The 27,316-nt window shown below is 34.7% G+C and overlaps 1 protein-coding gene across 1 annotated transcript in view; it reads left to right on the top strand.

Annotated features, from left to right (window-relative positions):
• The window catches only part of EFCAB3 (EF-hand calcium binding domain 3), a 494,329-nt gene that overhangs the window by 214,986 nt on the left and 252,027 nt on the right, over positions 1 to 27,316 (top strand). The window contains exons 56-59 of the mRNA XM_070561747.1: positions 67 to 171; positions 13,182 to 13,235; positions 13,918 to 14,022; positions 14,573 to 14,626. Of these exons, the coding sequence (XP_070417848.1) occupies positions 67 to 171; positions 13,182 to 13,235; positions 13,918 to 14,022; positions 14,573 to 14,626 (318 nt within the window). The remainder of the gene's footprint in view (positions 1 to 66; positions 172 to 13,181; positions 13,236 to 13,917; positions 14,023 to 14,572; positions 14,627 to 27,316) is intronic.

Raw genomic sequence — 27,316 nt, 5'->3', positions numbered from 1 at the left:
TTCTAATATTTAATGTATTTCTCATATTTTAATAATTTTTCTTATTCTTTATGTCTCTTTCCTAAGGAGGGAAAGTTGAAAGATGTAAAATCAATACTGTTCTAGAAAAGATGGGAAGCAAGCTCACAGAAGAGGAGATTAAAAGTCTAACAGATAACCTACCAGTTAATGGTAAGCACTGTAGTTATTACTGAATCTTTTTGCAGAGCTTTGCTTGTGAAATAACATATGAGAATTTTTGAAATAAGAATTATTTGATGCTAAAAGGAAATCTGAGTATCTTAGAATAGAACTTATTCCTAAAGTAAAAAGAAATGCTGTCTCATTTTTTAAAATTTAAAGTTATCAATATGTTTCCTTGTTGATACCAAGTGTTACTTACAGAGAAGCCAGGATATTTGTCTGGGGAAAGTAGTTGGAATGTAGAATAAAAATTGTATGGATTAAGTTTAAAAGTGACCATATCCTTGCTAACCCTTCATTCCTTAACTAATCCAACCCTGAACCATTTGCTCCTTTTATTTTACATGCTCTCCCTGAGTGATTTTATGAACTCCCACTTTTATTTTTTTTATTTTTTAAATTTTTTTTAAAGTTCAAACTTTTATTTTTTTAATTTTTTATTTTTTTTAAAGATTGGCACCTGAGCTAACAACTGTTGCCAATCTTTTTTTTTTTTTTTTCTGCTTTATCTCCCCAAACTCCCCCTGTACACAGTTGTATATCTTAGTTGCAGGTCCTTCTAGTTGTGGGATGTGGGACACCGCCTCAACGTGGCCTCACGAGCGGTGCCATGTCCGCGCCCAGGATCCAAACCCTGGGCCGCTGCAGTGGAGCGCACGAACTTAACCACTTGGCCACGGAGCCAGCTCCGAACTCCCACTTTTAACCGTCATCTGTTTGCTGAAGACTTCCAAATTTTGTGTTCTTTCCAGTCTTTTCCCCTGATCTTCAAACTATTTTATCCTAAATCTTGTAAGACATTTATATTCAGTCACCCCAAATGGCTGTTCAAACATAATTTTCTTAGTCTTAAATACTCAGCATCTTCTTAAACTGATCCTTTTTCCTATCTCATTGCCCCGACCAAACCCTATATTTGATTAATTACCTTACATTGCCTATTTTAAACTCCTAAGTGTTTCTTAAATCCATTTCTACTCTTTAGTCCTGTATCACTGCCCTTATTTCTATTTCTTTTCCTCTTTGCTTGGACTGCTAGATAACTCTCTCTGCCTATAATTTTGTTACTTTTAACTCCACTCTGCATAAGTGGACAGAGTGATCCACTTACATGTAAATCTGATTATAACTACTTAGGATTTCTTTCTCCCTCTCTAGACTTCCCTTCTTCTGCTTTTCTGGACCTTCTCTCAAAATGCAGAACTACCTCAAGGCTTAGAATGAGGTTCCCTAAGTGATCTTATCTACTTTCTTATCTCTAAGTTATATTTGTGTGATAATGAATCACTGATATATATTCTTAACCTAAAACTCTCCTTGGATCTCTAGGTGGTTTATCTAATAGGTATTTTCAATCTCCACTTGGATAGTTCAAATGATCTGTAACTTAATTTGTCTAAATCTGAGCTCTTGATTTTCCTCCTAAAACTCATTCCTTCCCAGTTTCATTATAAGGCATCACCACTGTAGTTTTTTTGTCTTGTGATGTCTTTGTCTAGCTTTGATATTGGTGTAGCAGTGGCTTCATAGAATGAATTGGTGTTCTCTCCACATCTGTTTTCTGAAAGAGTTTGTGTAGGATTGATATTATTTCTTTAAATACTTGAAATAATTCACCAGTGAAGCTATCAGGGCCTAGGCCTTTTTTACTGAGAAGATTTCTGATACTTAATCAATTTTCTTATTTGTTATAGGACTATCCAGATTTTCTGTTTCTTCTTGATTCAGTTTTGGCAATTTGTGTCCTTTCCAGAATCTGTCTATTTCGTGTATGTTGTTAAATTTCTGGCATAAAGTTCTTCATAATATTCCCTTAATAGCCTTTTAATTACTGTAAGGTCAGTGGTGTTATCCTCTTTCATTCCTAATTTTAGTTGTCTGTGTCTTCTCTCTTTTTTCTTGGTTGGGCTAGCTAAGGATTTGTCAATCTTTTCAAAGAGCCCACTGTTGGTTTTATTGGTTTTCTCTATCATTTTTCTGTTTTCTGTTTCTTAATATTCATTCTAATCTTTATTATTTCCTTCCTTATGCTTGCCTTTGTTTGGTTTGCTCTTACTCTTCTAGACTAAGGGAAAGGCTTAATTATTGATTTAAGATCTCTCTGCTTTTCTTACATAGTTATTTAAAGCTATAAATTTTCCTCTAAGGACCACCTTTGCTGAATCCCATACATTTTATTTTCATTCAGATCAAAATACTTTCTAATTTCTCTTGTAATTTCTTCTTTGACCCATGGATTATTTTGAAATCTGTTTGATTTCCAAATATTTGTGAATTTCTCAGATTTCCTTTGGTTGTCCATTTCTAATTTACTTCTATTGTGGTCAGAAAACATACTTTGCATGATTTCAGTCCTTTAAATCTCACTAATACTTGTTTTATGACCTATCATATGATATAATCAGAAGCTTTTGGAGTCTTCAAAAGCCTCTAAGAGTGTAAAGGGATCCTGTGACCAAAATGTTTGAGAAGTTTTGGCTTATATTGTTGATTTTCCAGACTTTCTTCTTTCTTAGTATTTGTGGGTAAAACTTTACATTTTCCTCTAAACACTGCTTTAGCGAAATCCCCCAAATTTAACCTCATGTTTTCCTTATCATTAAGCCAAAAGTTTTCCAATTTCCATTGTAATTTCTATTTTAACCTATGTATCATTTAGATGTGTTGCTTAATTTCCAAACATTTGATCATATTCTCATTATGTTTTTGTTATTGCGTTCTGATTTAATTTTACAGTCTCAGAAAATAGTCACTATATATTTTAATCCTTTAAAATTTGTTGAGACTTGTTCCGTGGCCAAAAATATGTTCCACTTTGGCATCTTTGTCATATGCACTTGAAAAGAATATGTGTTCTATATATGTCAATTAGGTCAAGTTGGTTAATCATATTGCTGAAGTCTTTTATAATGTTACTTGTTTTTGGGTGGGTGGGGGGTCTGGTTATTTAATGACTTAGTGAGAAAAGTGTGTTAAAATCTCCAAACATGTGACTGTGGATTAGACTAAAGTTTATTTTATTCCTGTCAACTTTTGCTTTTTATATATATATGAAAATACATTATTAAGTGCATACAAATTTAAGATTGTTATATCTTTCCATCAAATTGATCCTTGTGTTATGATAAAAGACCCTTTTTTCTTTCATAATACTTCTTGCCCTAAGTATACTTTGTCTAATTTCAATAACACCACACAACTTTCTCATTAGTGTTTGCATGGTATAACTTTTTCATCCTATCTGAATCTTTCTGTTTAGTCCGCTTTTTGTAAACAGTTTTTACTTGGGGTCTTGTTTTTCTGTATCCACTCTGAAAATATTTTTCTTTTAATTGTAGTATTTTGTCCATTTACTTTTCCTTAATTATCACTTTAATTGTAAAATTTAATACAGATATAGAAGCCATACAAAACAAATTATTATAAGGTGAACACTCTTCAAACCACCTCCCAGATTAAGAAATAGAACTTTTCCATACTAGAAGCCCCTCCGTATGTCCTGTTACAGTCACAGTACACTCCATCTCCCAAGAGTAATCACTACCCTCACTATATAGTAGTTACTTCACTGCATTTCTTTATAGCTTTATCAACCAAGTGTGCATCCCTAATATAATATTTTAATCTTGCTCATTTTTATTTATTTGATTTTTTTAGTTTCTCTTAGTCTTTAAGTTTTACCTCTGTCTCTTTCTTTTCCGTATAATTTATCTATCATAGAACTGGAAAATTTGACCTGTAGAATTTCCACTGTCTGGATCTTGTCATTACATATATATGGTACAGTTCAACATGCTTCCCTGTCATCTGAATTTCCTGCAAATTGGCAAAATCAAGTGTCTTGATCAGACTCAGTTTAAGTTCTTTTGGTAAGACCATATTCTTTCATCATGAATCACAAATTCTGATTGTCTCTGTCTGTAATGTTTGCAGCCGATGATGATCAATGTCTAGATATCTGTTACTTCCTTGGGAGTTACAAAATGGTGATATTCTTATTCCATCATTCCTTTTTTATTTATTACCAGTTGCTTCCCTCAACTACAGTTTGTTATCCAGTGTTACCATTTATACAGGGAACATAAATAAATTCTTAATTCCCTCTTTATTTACCAGTTTTCAAAATAATAGCTTCCTACTATATTCTAATGTTGATTAATTTGGTTTTTGAAAGTGTCATTATGAATTAATGGATTTAGACATTTTATAGATTTCAGCCTATTGCAGTTATCTTTATTGAAGCTCAAATTGTGCATCTTTCGTCAACATGGCCTTCTTCAAGTTGGCTTCAGATCCTTTTGGCATAATCCTAGTAATCTTTAATAGCTTCCTTCCTGCATTCCTGCTATCAGGCGTAAGTTCTTCTTGGCTCAGATGATTCCAAAACTGGAATCAGCCATTTCCCCAAAGGACTTGGTTTCTTTTAGTGGGAAAATATATTTTAAAAACACAGTCTGGGCCCTTGGGACTCATAAACAATATTAGACTTCAGTTATTTGTTATATCACTGAAACAATTGGGTTTTTTTGCAAATCAGGAAAACCTCTTCTTTCCATTCCTGATGAGATAGGTTTAAGGACATCATCAATTTGTAACTTTACTCCTTCATTTGAAGTACAAGAGGGCATATTTTTTTTATATAGTTAATAGAATCATTAAAAATCAAGCAGGGGACAGATGACATGATTTTCTATGTAGAAGGTTGGAAAGAATTGACCAAAACAATTCCTGAAACTAAAGCAATTATAGCAAGGGTGCAGGATACAAAGTTAATATACAAAAGTCAATTGCTTTCCTATATACCAGAAATGGACAAGTGGAATTTCATATTAAAAACATAATACCATTTACGTTAGCAGCCAAAAAAATGAGAGACTTAGGTGTAAATCTATCAAAATATGCACAAGATCTATACAAAACTCTGATGAATGAAATCAAAGAAGAACTAAATAAATAGAAAGACATTCCATGTTCATGTACAGCAAAACTCAATATTGTTAACATGTCAGTTCTTCCCAACTTGATCTATAGATTCAGTGTAGTAATCCCAATCAAAATCCCGGTAAGTTATTTTGTGGTTATTGACAAACTGATTTTAAAATTTATATGGAGAAGCAAAGACTGAGAATAGCCAACACAATACTGAAGGAGAAAAACAAAAGTGTAAGACTGACACATCCTGACTTCAAAACTTACTATAATGATTTCTTATTACAGTAATCAAGACAGTGTGGTTTTGGCAAAAGAATAGACAAATAGATCAATGGAACAGAATAGAAAGCCCAGATACAGACCCACATAAATAAAGTCAACTGATCTTTGACAAAGAAGCAAAGGCAATACCGTGGAGCTAAGATAGTCGTATCGACAAATGGTGCTGGAACAACTAGACATCCACGTGCAAAAAAAGTTAATCTAGACACAGACCTTACACTTTTCACAAAAATCATCTCAAAATGGATAATAGAGGTGATGATAGTAGGATGGTAGAATAGGAGTTTTCAGCCTCCATTCTTACACAGAAACACCAATTTTGACAACCACCCATGGATGAGAGTACCTTTAGGGGAACCTTGGAGTCCAGAGGAGAAGTGTCAGTACTCCATTGGAGCAAAAAATCTGAAATTAGACAGATTTAAGAGAATAAGAAAAATTTCATTTTACTTGCAAGACCCCTCCTCTCAGACTGCACAATTCAGTGCCGAGAGACCCCCTCAGCTCACCATGTCTCTCATGGTGGAAAGTGAGAGCATAGTGAGTGCCCAGCTTCCCCAACTGTGCAGATTGCTTGCCAAGAGGCCCACTTTTTTCTCACCCCACACAAAACTCTAAGGCAGTTGGCACAGCTGAATAATCTAGGGCTAGATAGGAGCAGGGAAAAGAGGTCTGGGATCACAGCAACTCAACAAAGGGCTGCAGATAACCAGCTTGTGGACTCCACAAAGAGACCCACCCATAAACCTTGAGGGTGCATCGTCTTCAGACTCCACCCAAGTAGCCCATTTGTGCCCCCAGCACTCCATCCTCACCCCATGTATGCCCCTGCAGATGGCAGATCATGTATGAGCACACACAGACAGCTAGATTGACTCTGCCGGATTGGGAGAAAGTGTATAACCTTGAACACTCAGGGCACTGCCCTGGGAAAAATAAACAAGAGGCTTTCAACACCTGGCCTGGCTTTGCAAGATCAAGAGAAAGCGTACAATCCTAAGACTTCTCCTGTAAGATGGAACGAGAAGAGTGGAATAGAAAAGTTCTGAGAACCCCACAGAATCTCTAGCCAGGCTGAGTGGTAAAGGTTTTTCTCTTCCAAAGCCTGGAGAAGGGGACTGCTTCTTCAAATATAAAAACCTTAATGCAAGACTTTAAAGAACATGAAAATTCAAGGAAACTTGACCCTACCAAAGGAACATTTCCAATAACCCACCACAAAGGAAAGGAGATCTATGAATTACCTGCAAAGAATTTAAAATAATTCTTTTAAGGTAGCTCTGCAAGTTATCAGAAAACAGACAACTCAACGAAATCAATACATTAGCAAAACAAGAAGTTCAACAAAGAGAAATCATAAAAAGAACCAAACAGAAATTCTGGAGCTGAAGAATACAATTATTGAAGTGAAAAATGCAGCAGCTTCAACAGCAGAATTGATCAAGAAGAAGAAAGAATCTGTGAAGTCAAAAACAAATCATTCCTGATTTCAAAATACATTACAAAGATACTGTAATCAAAACAGACATATAGTGTAAAAACAGACATCTAGACCATTGAGCAGAATAGAGAGCCCAGGTGGCATAAAAACAGACATATAGACCAGTAGAACAGAATAGAGAGCCCAGAAAAAATCTACACGTTTATGGTCAACTGCTCTTCAACAAGGGTGCCAAGAGCACTCAATGGAAATGCATAGTCTCTTCAATAAATGGGTTTAGGAAAACTGGATATCCACATGCAGAAGAGTAAAATTGGACCCTTATCTTACACTGTATACAAAAATCAACTCAAAATGGATTAAAGACTTAAACATAAGATATGAAATCGTAAAACTCCTAGGGAAAACATAGGGAAAAAGCTTCATGACGTTGGTCTGGGCAATGATTTTTTGGGTAAGCCCAAGAGCATAGGCAAGAAAAGCAAAAAAGACATGTGGGACTACATCAAATTAATAAGCTTCTATGCAACTAAGGAAACAACAAAATGAAAAGGCAACCCACTGTACAAGAAAAAAATATTTGCAAATCATATATCTGATAAGGGGTTAATATCCAAAATATGTAAGGAACTCATACAACTCAACAGCAAAAAAACAAATAACTCAATTAAAAAGTGGGCAAAGGGGGGCTGGCCTGGTGGTGCAGCCGTTAAGTTTGTGTGTTCCACTTTGGCTGCCTGGGGTTCGCCGGTTCGGATCCCAGGTGCGGACATGGCACCGCTTGGCAAGCCATGCTGTGGTAGGCATCCCACATATAAAAAAGTGGAGGAAGATGGGCATGGATGTTAACTCGGGGCCAGTCTTCCTCAGCAAAAAGAGGAGGATTGGCAGCAGATGTTAGCTCAGGGCTAATCTTCCTCAAAAAAAAAAATAAAAAAAATAGAAGGCAATCCAGCATTTGCAACAACATGGATGAACCTGGAGGACATTATGCTAATAAAATAAGCCGGAGACAGAAAGACAAATACTTCATGGTCTCACTTTTATATGGAATCCAAAAAAGTCAAACTCATAAAAGCAGAGAGTAGAATAGTGGGTACCAGGGGCTAAGGGTTGGGGAAATGAGAAGATGTCCATTAAAGGGTACAAAGTTTCAGTTATGCAGGATGAATAAGCCCTGGAGATCTAATTAAAGCATGGTAACTATAGTTAAAAATACTCCATTGTGTACTTGAAATTTGCTAAGAGAGTAGATCTTAAGTGTTCTCACCACACACACCAAAAAAATGATAGCTATGTCGGGTGATAGATAATTAATTACCTCGATTGTAGTAATTGTTTCATAATGTATGCATATATCAGAACAACATATACACTTTAAATATATACAATTATACCATAAAATCAAAACGTACATCTATATTTTTTACTCAAAAAAATTACAGCAATGATTCCACATGGATCAATGTAAATAAAACCTAGTAATTAACCCACGTAGGATATACTTTACATCCCTTTATGATGTTATTAAGCAATAAGAAGTAGGCTGGAATAATGAAGTGATTTTTAATCGTTTGGAGGGATCTTTCTTAAAGGCAAATATTTGACCTTTATAGCATTCTTAAATAAGTCTCTTGAAGTACCTATGATATGAACTGTAAGTACAGATATATTCTGTATCCGAACTATCAAAGTTAATAAACTGTGCCACTTTACCAAAAGCCAAAATGGATGATAGACCTAAATATAAAACATGAAACTATAAAACTTCTAGAAGATAACATGGAAGAAACCCTAGATGACCTTGGGTGTGGTGATGATTTTTTAGATACAGCACCAAAGGCACAATTCATGAAAGAAATCATTGATAAGCTGGACTTCATTAAAACTTAAAGCTTCTGCTCTGTGAAAGGCAATGTCAGGAAAATGAGAAGACAAGCCACAGACGGAGAGACAGTATTTGCAAAAGGCACATCTGATAAAGGACTGTTATCTAAAATATGTAAAGAACTCTTAAAACTTAACAGTGAAGAAACAAACAACCCAATTAATCTGTAAATTTCTGTTTGTCACCAAATTTGGGACATTTTCAGTTATTATTTCTTCAAACTTTTTTTCTGCCTCAAAGCTCTTTCTCTCCTTTTGGAACTCCAATGACACATATGTTAGACTTTTTAATATTGTCCCAAAGTTTCCTGAGGCTCTGTTCATTCTTTTCTCTCTGTTCCTTATATTAGATCATTTCTATTAAACTATCTTCAAATCACTATCTATTTCCTCTATCATCTTCATTCTGCTGTTGAGTTCATTCCATGAATTTTTTATTTCACGTATTGTATTTCTCAGTTCAGAAATTTCTATCTGATTCTTCTCTATAGTTTTCTATTTCTCAGCTGATAACTTCTTTCTTTCTGTTCAAATGTGTTTACCTTTACCTCAGGGAGCATAGGCTCAGTAACTGATTTAAAGATTTTGTCTGATGATTCTAACGTTTGAGTCATCTCTGGGTTGGCATGTGTTGATTGCCTTTTCACTTGGAAATTGACCATGTTTTCCTAGCTTTTTGTTTGTCAAATAGTTCTGAATTATATCCTGGACGTTGTGACTATTATGTTGTATAGACTCTGGGTCCTGTTATAATTCTTTGAAGGATGTTGACTATTTTTATTTTAGCAGGTAATCATCTCAGTAAGATTCAGACAACAAATTATTTCCTCTTCTCTGGGGGTGATTCCAATCTCAGTTCACTCTTCAAAGCCTTTGCTGTCCTAGTTGGGTCTGTCCTGCATGTGCCACTTGGGTTAATCTGAGACTTGGGCCCTGGTTTAAATCTTAATTCAGTTCTCAAAGCCTTTGCTATGATACTTTGGGTCTGTCCCTTGCATGCACAACTCAAGAGTGAGCCCAAGACTTTTGCCAATTCATATACAGAATTAAGAGATCCCTTTCTCCATCTTTTCCCCTCCCTGGAACTCCCCCACATTTTCCAACTCGAAGGGGCCCTTTTTCCAGGTTTCTCTGGCCAGAAAGATGGAATTTCTATCAGAATTTTATCTTCGTGCTCTGCCATGCAGTTCTGTCACTGAGGCCCACTGTCAGCACAAAGCCAGGAGAGAAAGAGAGAAAAAGTCAAAAACAGAATGTTTATCTCCTTGCCAGTCACTTTTGCAAGTTTTGATTCTCCTCATTATTCTAGTGTTTCTGTATTTTGTTCAGAGTTTTTAATCTAACCACCAAGAGAAACAGGCTGCAGAGAACTGAACCTGCCATGGCAGAATCAGAACCAGCCTCATATTTCATCAATTTTAGAATACATATTCTTTCACGTCTTAACATTTGAATCAGGATACATCTTACAATTGCTGTCAATCAGGTAGTAGAGTCATTACATAGTTGTCCTTACCTGTGCATGTGTGAATTTGATTTTAGCTTGTTGCTGTGGCACATCATCACTTTAACTGAGTTGTGTACTGTTGGTTCCATATGTGTTGAGTTTAACTGCTGCTTAAAAACTTCTTCAAGGGGCTGGCCCTGTGGCCGAGTGGTTAAGTTTGCGCGCTCTTCTTCTGGCCCAGGGTTTGCTGGTTTGGATCCTGGGCGCGGACAGGGCACCGCTCATCAAACCATGCTGAGGTGGCGTCCCACATAGCACAACCAGAAGGACCTACAACTAGAATATACAACTATGTACTGGGAGACTTTGGGGAGAAGGAAAAGGAGAAAGGGGGGAGGGGGAGGAGGAGGAGGAGGAGGGGAGATTGGCAACAGATGTTAGCTCAGGTGCCCATCTTTAAAAAAACTTCTTCAAAAATGTTACACTCTGAGTCAGAATTGAAGGCAGTTGTGTACACAAAAAAGTGTGAAAACAGCAGCAAGGTATAAATTTGTTATTAGTGAAGAGAATATTCATCATTGGAGGAATGACCATGACTCTGTATTTCCAAATTTTATTGCAAAGCACAACAAAATGCTTTTTAGACCTAACAAAAGAAGATATTGCATGTAGAGAATCTATACTGCATGATGTTAAAGACACATACACAAGAGTATTTATTGCCTGTGACACACCAGACAATGCAATTGAAGGCAGAAGAAATTGCCAAATCCTTCAGAATTGGTGAAACAAAATTCAAAGCAATGAGAGGCTTGTGTTGAGTTGAGCTGGACATCAAACATCAATTTGTTGAAATTTCTTGCTAACTTTAAATGAAAAAAAGTAGTAGAGCACTTTTCTAAGAAATGTTGCATCACTAATGCTATTGATAACACACAGGACAATATTTTGTAGACAAAAGCGGACATCAATCATACTGAGTTGAACAGTTGAACAGTGATTTGAAAGAATTGGACTCTAAGTATGAAGTTTATAGTAATTGCAAATTTATTTCACACATCTTTACATATGAATGATAGTTATATTTTAAAAATCTGTTTAACTCTAAAATTCTTTCAAGAAATATAAAATAAGCATTCTAAATGATAAGAAAAAAAGCAAACGTAAATCTCCAGACCTAGATGATTTTCATAGTCTTATTACAGTTTGTAACCCACCTTTTTCAATAGGACACATGTATGTTTATAATACTGTGCTTGAGAGTAATAGATAGTAGTTTCCCAATTTGATTTGTTATAAGGAAAAGGAAGATTAGTATATGGTGAGTATGGGAAAACTTCAGGTTTGTCAGGGGGAATTTGATCAAGAGCCTTGCATAACAGTGTATATTCTCCGAATTTTATTTACTCAGTATATCAGTTTTTCTAAACTCTGAAGTCCTTGAAGGCAGAAAATTCACTTTAATTATCTTTGTACCCTTGAGGCCTAGCGTATTATCAAATATTAGGTATGCAACTTTAGGGAAATGGCTCTTTTCTGACAACTTTGCACATCTCCACATAGGCCACAGAGATAATCTTGACCACAGTCTAACCTGAGTCTTTATTGAATGCCCCGTGATTCCTCCTGGAACAAGGGGAGAAAAGCAGTCTTGTGAGGAGCTGCCACCAAGCAGTTTCTCCATCTGCTTCCCTGTCTCACAGGAGGCTGTTACAAGGTCGTTTCTCATTCCTCTCCCTAGTTTCAATTGAACACAGGACTTCCCACCCCCCTCCCTTAGGGTACAGCTGCAGGTTTCTGTTTAAGTCTATAAAACTGTTGGGTTATAGTTTTCAGTGAGCTCCTCAGCAGCAGAACAACTCGCCGTATGTGCCACCAGTCATCTGACCCATCTGGTTCAGTGTTGTCCTCCGGGACTAACAGGGCAGGGATCTAGCACCGTGCTGATCTTGCTTTTTTTGTGTAAGTTATAAACTGTCTTACTCCATTTGGGCTCATTGTTGCATTACAAGCGAAATCTGTGGAAATGTGGCAAGCCAACCTAGCAGCCCCAGTGGTGATCTTTGTGACTTTGTTAAACACCATGCCACTGCTTAGGGACTTCTTGGCAGCCTGACAGCAATTAATTTATGATGACTGAATAAATAAAAGTAGTGGAAAATAAGAAAGGAAGGAAAAATTTGCTTATGATAAGATGAATAAAATCTCTAACGCTGGCTTCAATGATATACCAGTGATGTGCCACTAGCCATTCCAAGATTATCGTAGTAATTGAAAAGATTTTTTTAAAAATTCTATTGAAAGTATATGAAAGATCAGTAAAAGTATTATCATTTTCCCTTTTGTTATACATGATAGGTAGGCTTTATGACTATACCATAACTGAGCAGGGTAATAGAATATGGCTAGCATCAATAATTGTTTCTCCAATGTTTATAAAGAAGGGCGAACCTTGACATCTCAGAAGAATATAGTGTCTCTGGGTAGACTCCATCATCTAGGGCAGAGTTTGGCAATGTCCCTGTAAAGGCCAGATAATAAATATTTTAGGCTTTGAGGGCCATGTTATCTCTGTCATAACTACTCAATTCTGCTCTTGTAATCAAAAGCAGCCATAGACAGTGCATAAACAAAAGTGTTTCTGTATTCCAATAAAACTTTATTTATGGACACTGAAATTTCAATTTCATGTAATTTTTATGTGTCACAAATAATATTCTTCTTTGGGGTTTTTCAACCATTTAAAAATGTAAAAATGAGTCTTGACTCATGGGCCATATAAAAATAGGTGGTGGGCTGGATTTGGCTGGTGGACCATAGTTTGACAACCTCTGATCTAGGGAATAGGACACATTTTCTATTATAGAGTCTCTGAAAACTAGGATTTATAAGTTGAAGGTTGACATAAGGCACAATGGGAAAGAGTAGACTTTCACAATAGGGGGATTTTATACTTTTTTTTCTGAGTCTGGGTCATTTTATTATTTTTATTTTTACCTTTTCTTATAGCTAATGGGAAGGTTGATCTTGATAAGTTGATGGAAGGAGTGAAAGCTCTTACAGGTGAGAAGTTAATGTAAATCTAAAAGTGTAAATTTTACTCAAAATTATATTTTAAAGATTTTTTGAATTTCCTTGTTTATTCTACCGTTTTATCTTTCATTGGATAAAATGATTTTTATCTAATTTCTTAGCATTAGGCTTTTGATTATCTATATTTTTTAGTAATAAAATTTCAGTTCTGTGTCTTGGCAGTGAATTCCTTGTTTTTCGGTTTTGACACTAATATAACACCTTTCCTATATTGGACGGAAAAACCCCAAATTCTAGATTAAATCAATGAAATAGGTAAAGTAAAGCTGTGATAAACATATGGGTGATTATGTTATTTAAAGATGATCAGAAACCTTGTCTGATCTGATGACAGTATTACTCAGATCAGTCCTAATAAAATCCTAATTCAATAGAAAGTTACGTAACCCTCATTTTCTGGTGTTGAGAGTCCACACTTTTTGTAACTGGGTTATCTTATCTCAATTAATATGACTTGAGTTATTTTACCAGAGTTAAGTAAAGAGATCTATTTACATGAATGCTATTGATTGTGTATTTAGATAGGTCACACTCTGCCTTTGCTTCATCAAGCGGTAAAGTTCATGTGAAACAGGCTGAGATGATTTTTTTCATGTTTTAAAATTATGTCGTTCTTAAAATTCTCATCTAATTGCACTTTGTGCTTTTGAAGGAGGGGAGATTGATGTCAGTGACATGGAAAATGTTCTTGGAAACATGGGAATAGAGCTCACAGAAAAGGAATGGTTGAAGCTGTTGAAAAATCTGCCAGTAGATGGTGAGAATTTCAAATACTAGTATAACCTTTAGGAAACTTAGTATTATATATTTGTGAAATGTTTAAAAATTAACTCTGTTTGATCATGGAAGAAAGAATATATGTCTAGAAATAATTAGCATGAACTTGTTCTGCCTTTAGAAAAAGTTATTCCATCTTAGTTTAGGAATGAACAAACACAGCAGTCATGAATCCTCCCATTGGGGAAAAAAATTCATACTGTCACTTTTGAGTCCATTGAGAGGCCAAAAATTTAGCTGTGAATATGAGATACAAGAAGTATGTACTAGAAGTGGAGAAATAGGTAAATCAAAAAGGGAAATGGAAAAGAATATGTCTCAGCATGCAAGTTAGCCAGCAGTAATTGCCTCCATTGCTCATAATAAGGTGGAATGTCTGCATTATGAAACTTCTCTAATCCTTGATTTTGTTTTAATCGGACATTTCTAATGCAAGTAATCAAATGTACCTTTTTAAAATTCTAGCTTTTATATTCTATCTTAGTGAATTTCTGCTTAATTTGTTATCTGAACTGTGCAATTTCTTACAGCACTTGGGAAGACCTATCAAAATAGACTGATGAGTAGTATAAAGTCTCTTAGAGGTGAGTAAGAATCATGCTGAAATACAAATGGATATGAAATCTCTCAAATTTTTGTTTCTACTCTTCCCTAGTCATTAAATTGTGAAGATTGCCACTGGTCATATATTGGTTTTATACTCATACTCCTTCCATAGGACTGTTTGTCATTTGCTATTTTGTTTTCAGTTTTGTGTCTTGGAATGGAGTCCCATGAACTTTAGGATTTTTCTTTTTTTGGCTGAGGAAGATTCACCCTGAGCTAACATCTGTGCCACTCTTCCTCTATTTTGTGTGTGGGTCACCACCACAGCATGGCTGCCAACAAGTGGTGTAGGTCTGCACCCAGAAACTGAACCCCGAGCCACTGAAGCAGAGCACACCGAACTTAACCACTAGGCCGTGGGGTCAGCCCCACTTTGGGTATTTTTTTGAACTTAGTGGAAAAAAGTAAATAAAGCCTATGTCTGTAATGTTTTAAAGAAAGAATAAGAAATGATTCAGTTATGTGAGTGATTTGGTTATTAGTAGAAATAATCTGAAGTTTCAGTTAACAAAAATAAACTGCACTTATTGGTCAAAAAAATAAAACGTTTGTCACCTCCACTATTGAATTGACTATACTCTTAAAATTAATTAATTTTCTCCTTTAGAACTTTATGCTGTGTAGATTAGTCCTTGAAACCAGATTTACATGAAGAGGTTTCAATTGTTGTCTATTATTGATTCTCTTTGTCATTTTTATCAGATTTATTGGGCCTTGGGCCTCAGTCTCTTATACTGTAAAGCATAATCATAATACATAAGAATTAGTAGTTTTGTCACTTTTTGGATTCCTTAAATTTTGCTTATATATATATATATATATATATATCTTTTTTCTAAGAAGGGACAATTGATGTCAATAAACTGGACACAGTTCTGGGAAACATGGGCATGAGCCTCACAGAAAAAGAACTTAAAGATCTCACACAAAATCTGCTAGTGAATGGTAAGCGTTTAAACATTACTGAGCTCCTGGACAGGAACTTGTGAATTTTTGTATAAAAACTTTGAGTATGATTATTTGGAACAAAAAAGCCATGGAGAAAAACTTGGGAAAAAATAGACCGAAAGTAAAACTCAATCCTTTCTCTAGTCGGTCTCATCAACTTCATGACAGCTTTTTCACTGCAGAGCTAAGCTCAAGGAAATTTCTAGGACCTCTGGCAGAGCAGAGAAAAAGAATAAAGCAGAAAAGAGGAAAAGTAAAAGGAATAAAGCAAGAGGAAGGTGAAGAAGTATAAAAATAGAATGAGAAGGAGAAGGAAGAAGCCATAATAGTGGAAAATTATTAATATTCCACCAGGAATTTTCTTGTGAATAGTGATGGTCATATTTCCACCAGCCATTCGAAATAGAAAGTTAAAAGGGCATAGAGAGTAGTGAAGATGACTCCCTTCACGATAGATGGCAGCCACCACAGTGGGAAAACCATTGTGGTGATTGTAGGAAGTATGTCATGTGTCTCTTACTCTTGAAACTTGATGGACTCCCATATCTTGGGCAAGTCTCCACGATTCCAGGCTAATGTTCAGGAACTTTAAATTCCACTTGAAAGATGGAAACAGTGAGACTTTTCCTAACTTCCCTATTAACTTTTCAGAATCAATGAAGAATATGTATGTAATTTTTGTTGGCATATTTTCTTTCTAGTTTGCCGTTTGTTTGATCCTAGGAAACAGAGCCTGGGGCAGAGATTTGTACGCAAGAGGTTTTTTGGGGAATACTCTAAGAACAATACCTATAAGGGAATGAGGGAAGTAAGATTGGGCAGAGAAATAAGTTGACCTGCAGTGCAGTTGCTACGGAAACCTCGGCTGATCCTACAGGGGTTGGGCCTTTGTATCCCACATCAACCAGTCACTGGATGCAGGCTATCCTCTGAGAGGGGACATAACATTAGGTGAGGTAGCTCCTTTCAGGAGAAGGCAATTCCCAGAAAGAATGAGCAGTGAGCCACCAGCAGGCAACACTTCCGGCTGCTGGGAGGATGACTACCTTGGGCTAAGGGAGACAACATCTACTATACCATTCTAATAAAGTAATGAGAAAAGTGAATTTAGATGTGGGACCAACTTTACCCAAGGAGACAATCTTGACTGAAGGAGTCAAGATTTGTAGCAGACTGGATTTGTAGCAGAAATTCCTTTTCTCATGGAGCTAAAAGGAGAAAGAGTAAAATTAAATGGAAAGAGCATTTTGTCTGTAACTGAAGCTACCTAGAGAACATTTTTCTGGTATTGATTCTTCCTATAGCTCATGTAAAAACTAATAAAATTATAATTGGTTAAGATGATTAAAAGGGGGAAATTAAAAAATTAAAATGATCCTTTTGCAATCAACAAGTCTCTTTGTCACGAAATATTTTTATTGCTCATTGAGGTCCTGACCAACTGAATTATTTGGAGACTTAGTGTTAGAGAAAAAAACAATCCCTATGAAAAAAATAGATTCTAATTCTGATCCCATTTGAATAGCCTAGGGCTTAGAGCTCTTGAGTTCACTCCTCAGGAAATGGCTTCTTTACTAGGTATCTATTAGGAAAGAGTTATGGTGCTATTGGTAGAGGATAAGATTCAAAACAATTATCACCTGAATGAGAAAAGATAAATCCAGATCAAATAGACATTTTATCGTTCCTTGTTCTTATCATCTTTATATCTGTGATACTTATCTACTTTTAATGACTATGGAAGCCAAATTAAACCAGCATACATGATACATACTACACTGTCCTGTAGCTGACTTTTATATAGAAATTCATATTGATCTGATTTGATTTTCTAGATCCAGGAGAAAGAGGATCAAAGATTCTTCTTATACTAAACTGAGAAACAATTAATTATTAACTGTTACTAACATTTAATGTTTTTATTCGGCCAGGTTTCTGGTTCACAGTAGATGTTACACTACTTTTTCGTTGCTTATATGTATCAGTTCATTGATATTATAGACTCAACTTCATAGGTATTAGAGTTTCCTGCTAATGTGAAGTTTCTAAATTATTTCTTTTACAGTTAGGCCGAAAATTTGTGTACGAAGAGAAGGTTTTAGACTATTAATGACATAAGAAACCATCATTTGCCACTTTTCTCTCCCTAAATAATAATAGCAACAATTCTGTAATGCTTTTGTATGTGTTGAACACTATACAAATATTTTTATATATATATATATATAGCTTCATGTAATTCTCACAAAAACTCAGTAAAATAGGGACTGCTATTAAAGTATTATACATTTGAGAAAATGGACTAATTAGGGAGCTTATTTTTTTCTGATATATTTCCAATTTTGATACCTTTTTCAAAATTGATTTTATAATCAGATAGTCAAGAACACTAGTGATCTTCTCATTGCTAAATCTATGCTCAGCCTTTATCTTATTTGATATCAGCAGCATTTAATATAGTTGATCATTTCTTCCTTCTTAGTACCATTTCTTCACTTGGCTTCCAGAGGACCACACGCTCTTATTTTTCTTTCATCTCACTCATTGCTCTACTCTTGTCTCCTCTCCTGGTTCTTTCTCACCTCTCAAACATCTGTGCTCCAAGGATCAGTCCTTGGACTTCTCTGTCTACACACACTCCCTTGGTAATCTTAAACAGCCTCATAACTTTAAATGCTATCTTTATACTGACAATTTCTAATCTGGGTACATTTTTGATCTGGGCCTCTACTCTGAATTCCAGAATCATATATTCAACTGCTGACTTAGATGTCTAATAAGATCCAAAACTTAACACGTCTAAAACCAAACTCCTGATCTTCTGCACCAAACCACCTCTTCTCTCTCAGAGTTTTCCATGTCAGTAAATATCAACTCCATCTGACCAATTGCTTTGGCCAAAAGCCTTGGAGTCATCTTGACTCTTCTCTATTTCTCACACCCTATATCCAATCCTTGAGCTGTTAGTATTGGCTCTCTCTTCAGAATTGTGGCTCTCCCACAATCTGACACTTCTCACCACCTCCAACACTCCTTCCCTTTTCCAAGCTACTGTCGCTCTTCTGGATTATTGCAGTAGTCTTCTAACTGGTCTCCTTGGTTTCACCTTTGCCCCTTGGTCATTCTCCATATAGTATCCAGCGTTATCCTGTTAAAATATAAATTAGATCCTGAAACTCCCCTACACAGAGTATCCAGTGGTTTCCCACATCTCTCAGGGTAAAATTCCGAGTCCTTACTATGACCTAGAAGGCCTTACATGATTTGTTCACTCCCTCTGATCTCTTCTCCTACTACTTTTCCCTGCTTGCGTCCACTCCAGACATACCAGTCTCCAGACACACAAATCAGTCATGCTTCTATTTCAAGATTTTTTATTTACTCTTACCTATGCCTGCAACGTTCTTCTCCCAAGTATCCACCTGGCTCATTTCCTCGCCTTTAAGTCTTCTGATGTGTTACCTCAGTGAGATCTTTCATGACTTCTCTATTAAATTCCAACAGCCCCTGTTCTCGGCATTCTTAATTCCCTTTATGAGATCTATTTTTCTCCCTTGCATTTACCACATCCTAACATGCTATATAACTTTTTTACAATTTTATTGAGATAATTGACATATAACATTGTATTCAAGGTGTACAACATAATTATTTGATATATGTACGTATTGCAAAATGATTGCCACAATAAGTTTTATTAACACATCCATCACCTCACATAGTTACAATTTTTTTTCTTGTGATGAGAAGTTTTAAGGTCTACTCTCTTAGCAAGTTTCAGATATATAATACAGTATTGTTAACTATAGTCACCATGCTATGCGTTAGATTGCCAGAACATATATATCCTTTGGGGGGTGGGGGTCCAATTTTATTGAGAAATTATTGACATACATCACTGTATAAGTTTAAGATGTACAGCATGATGGTTTGATTTACATATATTGTGAAATTATTACCACAATAGGTTCAGCTGACATCCGTCTTCTTACACAGATACAATAAAATGGAAAGAAAGGAAAAATTTTCTCTTCGTGATAGAACTCTTAGTATTTACTCTCTTAACAACTTTCCTATATATCATACAGAAGTATTAACTGTAGTCATGATGTTGTACATTACATCCCTAGTACTTGTTTATCTTATAACTGGAAATTTACACCTTTTGACCACCTTACTCCAATTCCTCCTTCCCCCACCCTCTGTCTCTGGTAACTACAAGTCTGATGTTTTTTTCTATGAGTTTGTCTTTTGGTTTCTTTTTTTTAGATTCCACATATAAGTGAGATCATACAGTATTTGTCTTTCTCTGACTGACATATTTCACTTGGCATAATGCATTCAAGGTCCATCCATTTGTCTCAAATGGTAGAATTTCCTCGTTTTTTTTTTTTTTTTTTTGGCTGAATAATATTCTGTTGTATGTATATATATACCACAACTTCTTTATCCATTTATGGACACTTAGATTGTTTCCATGTCTTGGCTATTGTAAATAATGCTGCTATGAACATGGGGTGCAGATATATTTTTGAGTTGGTGTTTTTATTTTCTTTCAATATATTCCAAGAAGTATAATTGTTGGGTCATACAGTAGTTCTGTTTTTAATTTTTGAGGATCCTGAATACTCCATATTTATTGAAGAGACTGTCTTTTCTCCATTGAGTATTCTTGGCTCCCTTGTCAAATATTAGTTGACCATATATGCTTTGGTTTATTTCTGGGCTCTCTACTCTGTTCCATTGGTCTATTTTTCTGTTTTTATGCCAGTACCATACTGTTTTGATGACTATAGCTTTATAGTATAGCTTGAAATTAGGAAGTGTGATGCCTCCTGCTTTTTTCTTCTTTCTCAGAATTTCTTTGGCTATTCAGGATTTTTTGTGGTTCCATATAAATTTTAAGAGTGTTTTTTCTACTTCTGTAAAAAATGCCCTTGGAATCTTATAGAAATTGCATTAAAATTATACATGGCTTTTGATATTATTGACATTTTAACAATATTAATTCTTCCAATTCATGAACATGGGATACCTTTCCATCTATTTCTATCTTATTTGATTTCTTTCATCAATGTCTTGTTTTCAGAGTAGAGATCTTTCACCTCCTTAGTTAAGTTTATTTCTAAGTATTTTATTGTTTTTGATGCTATTGTAAATGGGATCAATTTCCTTTTCAGAAAATTCATTGTTAGTGTATAAAAACGCTACTGATTTTTGTATGTTAATTTTGTATCCTGCTGCTTTACTGAATTTGTTGATTAGATCTAACAGTTTTTTGGCTGAGTCTTTAGTATTTTCTTTGTATAAAATCATGTCACCTACAAATACCCACAATTTTACTTCTTCCTTTCTGATTTTGATAGCTTTTATTTCTTTTTCTTGCCTAATTGCTCTAGCTAGAACTTCTAGTACTATATTGAATAGGACTGGTGAGAGTGGACACCCTTGTCTTGAGGAAATGCTTTCAGCCTTTCATGTTTCACCTTTCATCATGATGTTAGCTGTGGGCTTGTCATAAATGGCCTTTGTTATGTTGAGATATGTTCCATCTATGCCTAATTTGTAAGAATTTTTATTATGAATCGATGCTGAATTTTGTCAAATGCTTTTTCTTTATCTACTGAGATGATCATATGATTCTTTTCTTTCATTCTATTAATGTGATGTATCACATTGGTTGATTTGCATGGGTTGAACCATCCTTGCATCCCAAGGATGAATCCCACTTGATCATGCTGTATGATCCTTTTAAAGTGCTGTTGAATTTGGTTTGCTAGAATTTTTTTGAGAATTTTCGGATCTATGTTCATCAGGGATATTGGGATATTGGCCTGCAGTTTTCTTTTTTTTGTAGTATCCTTATCTGGTTTTGGTATCAGGATAATACTAGCCTCATAAAGTGAGTTTGAGATAGTTCCCCCCTCTTAAATTTTTTGGAAGAGTTTGAGAAGTTTAAGAGGAGTGTTCCTTCCTCTTAAAGTTTTTGGAACAGTTTTGGAAGGATTGGTGTTAATTCTTCTTGAAATGTTTGGTGAAATTCACCGGTGAAACCATCTGGTCCTGGGCTTTTTTTTGTTGGTCAAAAGAGTTGGATTGTCTATTTTTGTCAGATTGTAGAGTTACTATATTTTGCTCCTATTCTTATCTCTTTTTTAAGGAGGGAAAATTGATGTCAGTAAACTGGACATAGTTCTGGGAAACATGGGGATGAGCTTCACAGAAAAATAATTTAAAGATCTGATACAATGCCTACCAGTTAATGAATGAGCATCAGATGGTGAACATTGAGATTCAGAATAGCAAGGTGGTTAAAGGCACAGACACTGGAGCCAGACTGACTAAGTTTGAATTCTGACCTTTCTGCTTAAAAATTATGTCATCTTAATGTTTCTATGCCTTGGTTTCTTCATATATGAAAAGGGTACATTAATAGCACCTACTTAAGAGAGTTTTCATCAGTATTAAATTAGACCAGTGCCTGGCACATAATAAGTGTTCGATAAAGTTGCTTATTATCATCATTACTATTATTGTTACAATCACTACTATTATCATTAAGCTCCTCTGAAATCTTGGAAAATTATATCTGCAAACCTCTTCAAAATGCTTAATTGACATCAAGTCATTTGGAGAAATGTTGAGAAGAACCCAATACTAAAGTAAGAACAAACCCTTTCTCTTGACATTTACATCAGCTTATGTTGGTGGTTTCTTGAACTATGAAGTCTACACATTGCTGAAGATGTCACCAGGATTACTGAAGGGCCAGGAGGGAGGCAAGGAAAAAGAAAAAAAGTAGGGAGAGGATGCAGGAGGCAGGACCTATGACAGTGGAATGTAAGAGAATTTAACAGAGTAAAACTGAAAATAATAAGAGAGAAACAGAGAAAGCCTTATGAGCGTAATGATTAAAATTTCACTCAAAATTGCTTCAAATTCACAGAGATCATGTTCCCCCAGCTATTTAAAATAGAAAGGGGTAGGATGTCACCTTTTTTGTTCCCTCATAGACCCTTGTCACAGAGCAAAGTTATTTATAATTCAGGTCAGCATATTTGACATGTTCTCTCTCTTTAATGACTGTGAGGAATCCCATATGAGGTAGCCAGGCTCCATTATCCAAGAGCTAATACTAGAGTTCAATTGCCTCTTGATAAGCTAGGAAAAGGTCTTGTTTTTGAATAATGTTAAATAAGGTTGAAGTGTAACTATTCACAAAATAATTCTCTCTTAGAAGGACAAGAACTTGTTAAACAGAGGATTCTGGTAAGGCCAAGAAATGTCTTACCTGGAACATTTCCTACTTAGCTACTCCCACTGGGCAAATTAATTTTTTCTCATCTTCTTCAGGTGCTGTTTAGTGCCATCTTTGCCATTTCTTTCTTTCCATTTGTCAGAGATAAGATCTTTTATAGAAGACATTTTATTTAAGTTACTCTTTCATTTTTCAATATTTTTGATTCACTAATGTGATATGTTTTGTTTCCTTATTTTCTTTGTTGGTTGAATTTACACTAATGTAGAGAGAAATGTGATTCTAAATATAGGACAACCAACTTTTGCCTCTAAGACCTTATTTTAGCTCAAAATGCCCATCTGAGGTTATAATGGATTTTTGTATTGTGCTTATTAGTTATATTTTCTCAATAATGTGGTTTATATTTCAAATTTTGTCTTCTGCTATAAGTCAAACAACAGTTAAATATTCAGAAAATAAAAGCACAAAAATGTTTTCACTGCTTTCCTCTTTCTAGAAACACAATATAATTGAGACCCTGATTTACTGAGCTAATTTTGTCTCTGTAATGTTTCTATTTTAATGTCCCTTTAAAAACTGATACAACAAATCACTGAATATTTATTATATACAGTGACTATAGTTAACCACTAGTATTTCTTAAATCATTTATAGCTTGCATGTTCAAAGAGTTCAAAGAGTTGTGAAATCTTTTCAGTTTAATTATAATAATGGATAAGTAGTGTGTGGGCCAAGTTTATATTAATAGAAAATTTACAAACTTAAAACATTGAAAGATGGTACACAATACACACTACCTTTTAAATTTTGTCCCAGTAGCCTAGCTAAATAATAGAGAATTTTCAAAGATCTAAATGCTGAAAAGCTAAGATAGAAGGGACTTCCTTTACATATGTTTCTTTTATGCCTAAAAGTTTTAATATCTTAAAGCAAAAAAAGTCAGTGTCAGCTTGTTAACATAGCTGTATTTGTGAAATGTAAAACTTTTTCTCTTTTCACACTAATGAAGGGGGAAAATAGGATAAAATTCTAGAGCAGGTGATAATTACTAAATTCTTCTCAGTTTCTCATTTTTAGTGTTATATAGCAGTGTAATTTGTATGTTGCCTTGCAGTTGATGGGAAAGTTGGTATGAAAAATGTAATGGGTGAAGTGAAAGCTTTAGCAGGTTAGTGATAAATTACTAGTAAACTGAGGGCCCAGGGCTTTACAATAATTTGTATTTTTCCGTGGTTTTTTCACAGTATCCTGCCAGTAGACCCAGTGAAAAGTTTTGTCTTGGAGTACATAAATTTAAGTTTAGCAAAAGAAAGTAAAAACAAAACAGTACAAAGAATACCTACAGGACTAAATCTTCATAAGAAATCCTACATTCTGTAGGGCATTCCTTCCTAATAACATGTTTTCCTGCATGAAACTCTAGGCAGGCACAGTAGATGGCACTGTGAATTTCTGAAGGATTGAGTTAACATTGTTAACAATTACATTGTTAACAAAATCATGTAACCTTTCTTGTGAGATAATATCAGCCACCTATGTGGATTTTTGGAATAGTGATAGAAATGAGTTTATTTTTCCCAGACTTTAAAAAGAACCTTTGTCTATTAGTATTGAAGGAACAACTAAAGTTCTAATTTCTCCCAAGACTGTGTAATGGACAAGGACTGCATTGTGCTTTTGCTATTCAACCTAAAATTTGAGATCTTCATTAGTATGTATACCTATTTCTAACTTTTTAAAGGTGAAAAGATCGATATCAATAACCTGGAAAATGTCCTTAGAAATACGGGGATTGAACTTACTGATATGGACCATACGCAGCTGGTGAAAACATTGCCAGTTAGTGGTAAGCCTAAAAAATGCTGCTGGAACCTTCCTAACAACTAGACTTTGTAAGCCTGGGAGGGAAACTCTAAAGCTTTAGAATTTAATGCCTAAAGATTATTGGAAACTTTAATCTCTGAGTTATTTTTAAAAACCTGTCACCCAAATTGAAGGATATTCTCCAAAACGAATGGCTTGTACTCTTCAGAAATGTGAAAGTCATAAAGGAAAAAGACTGAGGAACTGTCCTAGATTAAAGGATTAAAGAATAAAGAGACATGACAACTTAATGCTTAATTGCTGTAAGTGATGTTAATAGAGCAATTGATAAAATTTGACTAACTTCTGTAGATTAGTTAGGTGTACTATATCAATCTTAATCTTCTAATTTGGATAATTGTACTGTGATTATGTAAGAGAAATTTTTTAAAGAAAATACTAAAGTTTTTGGGATTCAGGGCATTGTGTCTGCAACTCACTCTTAAACATTCAGAAAAAAATAATAGCATGCACATATAGAAAGGATGATAAAACAAATATGGTAAAATATTAATACTTGGAAAACCTGTGTGTAGAGTGTGTGAGAATTCTTTGTACTATTTTTGACACTTTCTATAAGTCTGAAATCATATCAAAATGAAAAGCTACGATAAAAAAAACTCCGTCAGTGTCATATAGATTTTGGTTTGAGAATCACTGAACATTCCAGTGAAAACCTGCTATGATAAGGTAAGCAATGATTTTGTTATAATAAAGATGTAATTCACAGTGAAGATCAAAGCAGCAAGAATCCATGAATCCTTATGTGTCAAATAACATAACATGATAATTGAACTTCTTCAGTTTTCTATTTTTTCTCTAGCTAATTTTGATATTTTATGTTTTCCTGGAACATCAACCAATTCATACACAGAGTATGGCAAAATATTCTCTTGTAATTTTTTAAAATTTCCCATGTATCCATAGTTATTTTCTGATTCTTACTGCTGATTTGCTATATTTATGCTTTATCTTTTTCTCAGTTATCCTTCCTAGCAGTCTATCTGTGTTATTTATTCCCTCTTCCCAAAAAAACAACTCTTAGACTTATTGCTTCTTTACTGTTTGTTTTATGTATTAATTTCTGCTTTAATTTTTGTCAATTCCTTCCTTTTTCTGTCTTTGGGACTTTTGTTGTTTATTCTTGCAGTTGAATGGTTGGCTCTATTTTCATTCTTTGTTGCTTTAGCCTTATTTCATAGGTTCAGATATGTAATTCTCATTCTCATTATTATTAAATAGCTCACAAATTCCATTTTTATTTTTTCTCTTTGACTCAAATGTTGCTTAAAAAGGAATTTCAATATTTTTAAGTGGTTCAATTTTTGGGGTTCCTATTATTTTAACTTATTTTGACATAATTTCAAACTTATAGAAAAGTTTTAAGAGTGGTAAAAGAACTCCCTCATACCTTTTACCCAGATTCACCATTTGTTTACAATTTTGCCATTTGTTTTATCCTTTATTTACACTCTTTCTCTCTGAAACTCTCTCTAACACACACATGCGCGTGCGCACACGTACTTTTTTTCTGAATCAACTGCAGAGATCTTTACCCTCAAACACCCAGAAATAATAAATTTACAAGATTTAAAACTTATGCATGAGGAAAAGAAGTAAATAGCAATCTGGGAAGAGCATTTGCAACAGGTATGACAAAAATTTAATTAAGAGCTTTTTTAAGACCTTCTTTTCAAAAATAAAAAGACTACCCAATATGAAAATGAACACTGGATAAAGGACATCAACATGCTTGTGTAAATGGGCATGAAATACTTGAAACACTTCTTTTTGCAACCTGATCGTGTGTATTTCAGCACGGTAGAATTCTACTAAAAAATGGCCTTATGGGACAAAATGTAAATAGTTTTGTACATTTAAAGATTTTCAGCATTCCTTAACTTTATTGCTACTTCAAAGTAAAATAGAACAAAATGTTCTAGACAAAACATTATTCTTTTTAAATATAAGAAATGACTTCTATTTTTATGAATTCCCTTATCAATTTCCCTGTATCATAAACCAAATCCTCTATTTTTAAATAGATGATGGAAAAGTGCATCAAAATAGGGTACTAAAGGATGTGAAGTCTTTCGAGAGTAAGTAAGAATTATGATGTATCGGTGCTTTTGTCTGAAATCTTCAGGCTTTGCATGAGATTTTGAGTCCTGTCTCCCTCTTTATATTTTTATTCATTATTTTTACTTCTTTATTTATATTTTCACTTTACACAGAAATGGTATATATACTTTTATCTTCATAAGAAATACCATACTTGGAATTCTTCTAATTTTCCTCCCAAATAAATAATTGGTATCTGGGTATGCATAGCAAAATTGAAGTGGATAGTTAGCTTCACTTCACGACTTTTAGGAAAGTTGTTCAGCAACAGACACAGCCAATCTTGGAGTCTGGTCAATAAAATAAATACTTCCAACTGTACATTTGGACTATTAAAAGTGATAGATGAGTAGGCTCTGGGTCCAGTTGTCACTGAGCCCAATAACCTTAAGGACTTTTTTCTATGCAGACTTGTCACCAATATAGGTTTTAAGGAAATACGTTCCATTTCCATTGTTCCTGGTGACTTTCACTC

Source organism: Equus przewalskii, chromosome 10, assembly GCF_037783145.1.
Source record: "Equus przewalskii isolate Varuska chromosome 10, EquPr2, whole genome shotgun sequence".
Classification (NCBI taxonomy): domain Eukaryota; kingdom Metazoa; phylum Chordata; class Mammalia; order Perissodactyla; family Equidae; genus Equus; species Equus przewalskii.
This window is presented reverse-complemented; position numbering and strand designations above follow the sequence as displayed.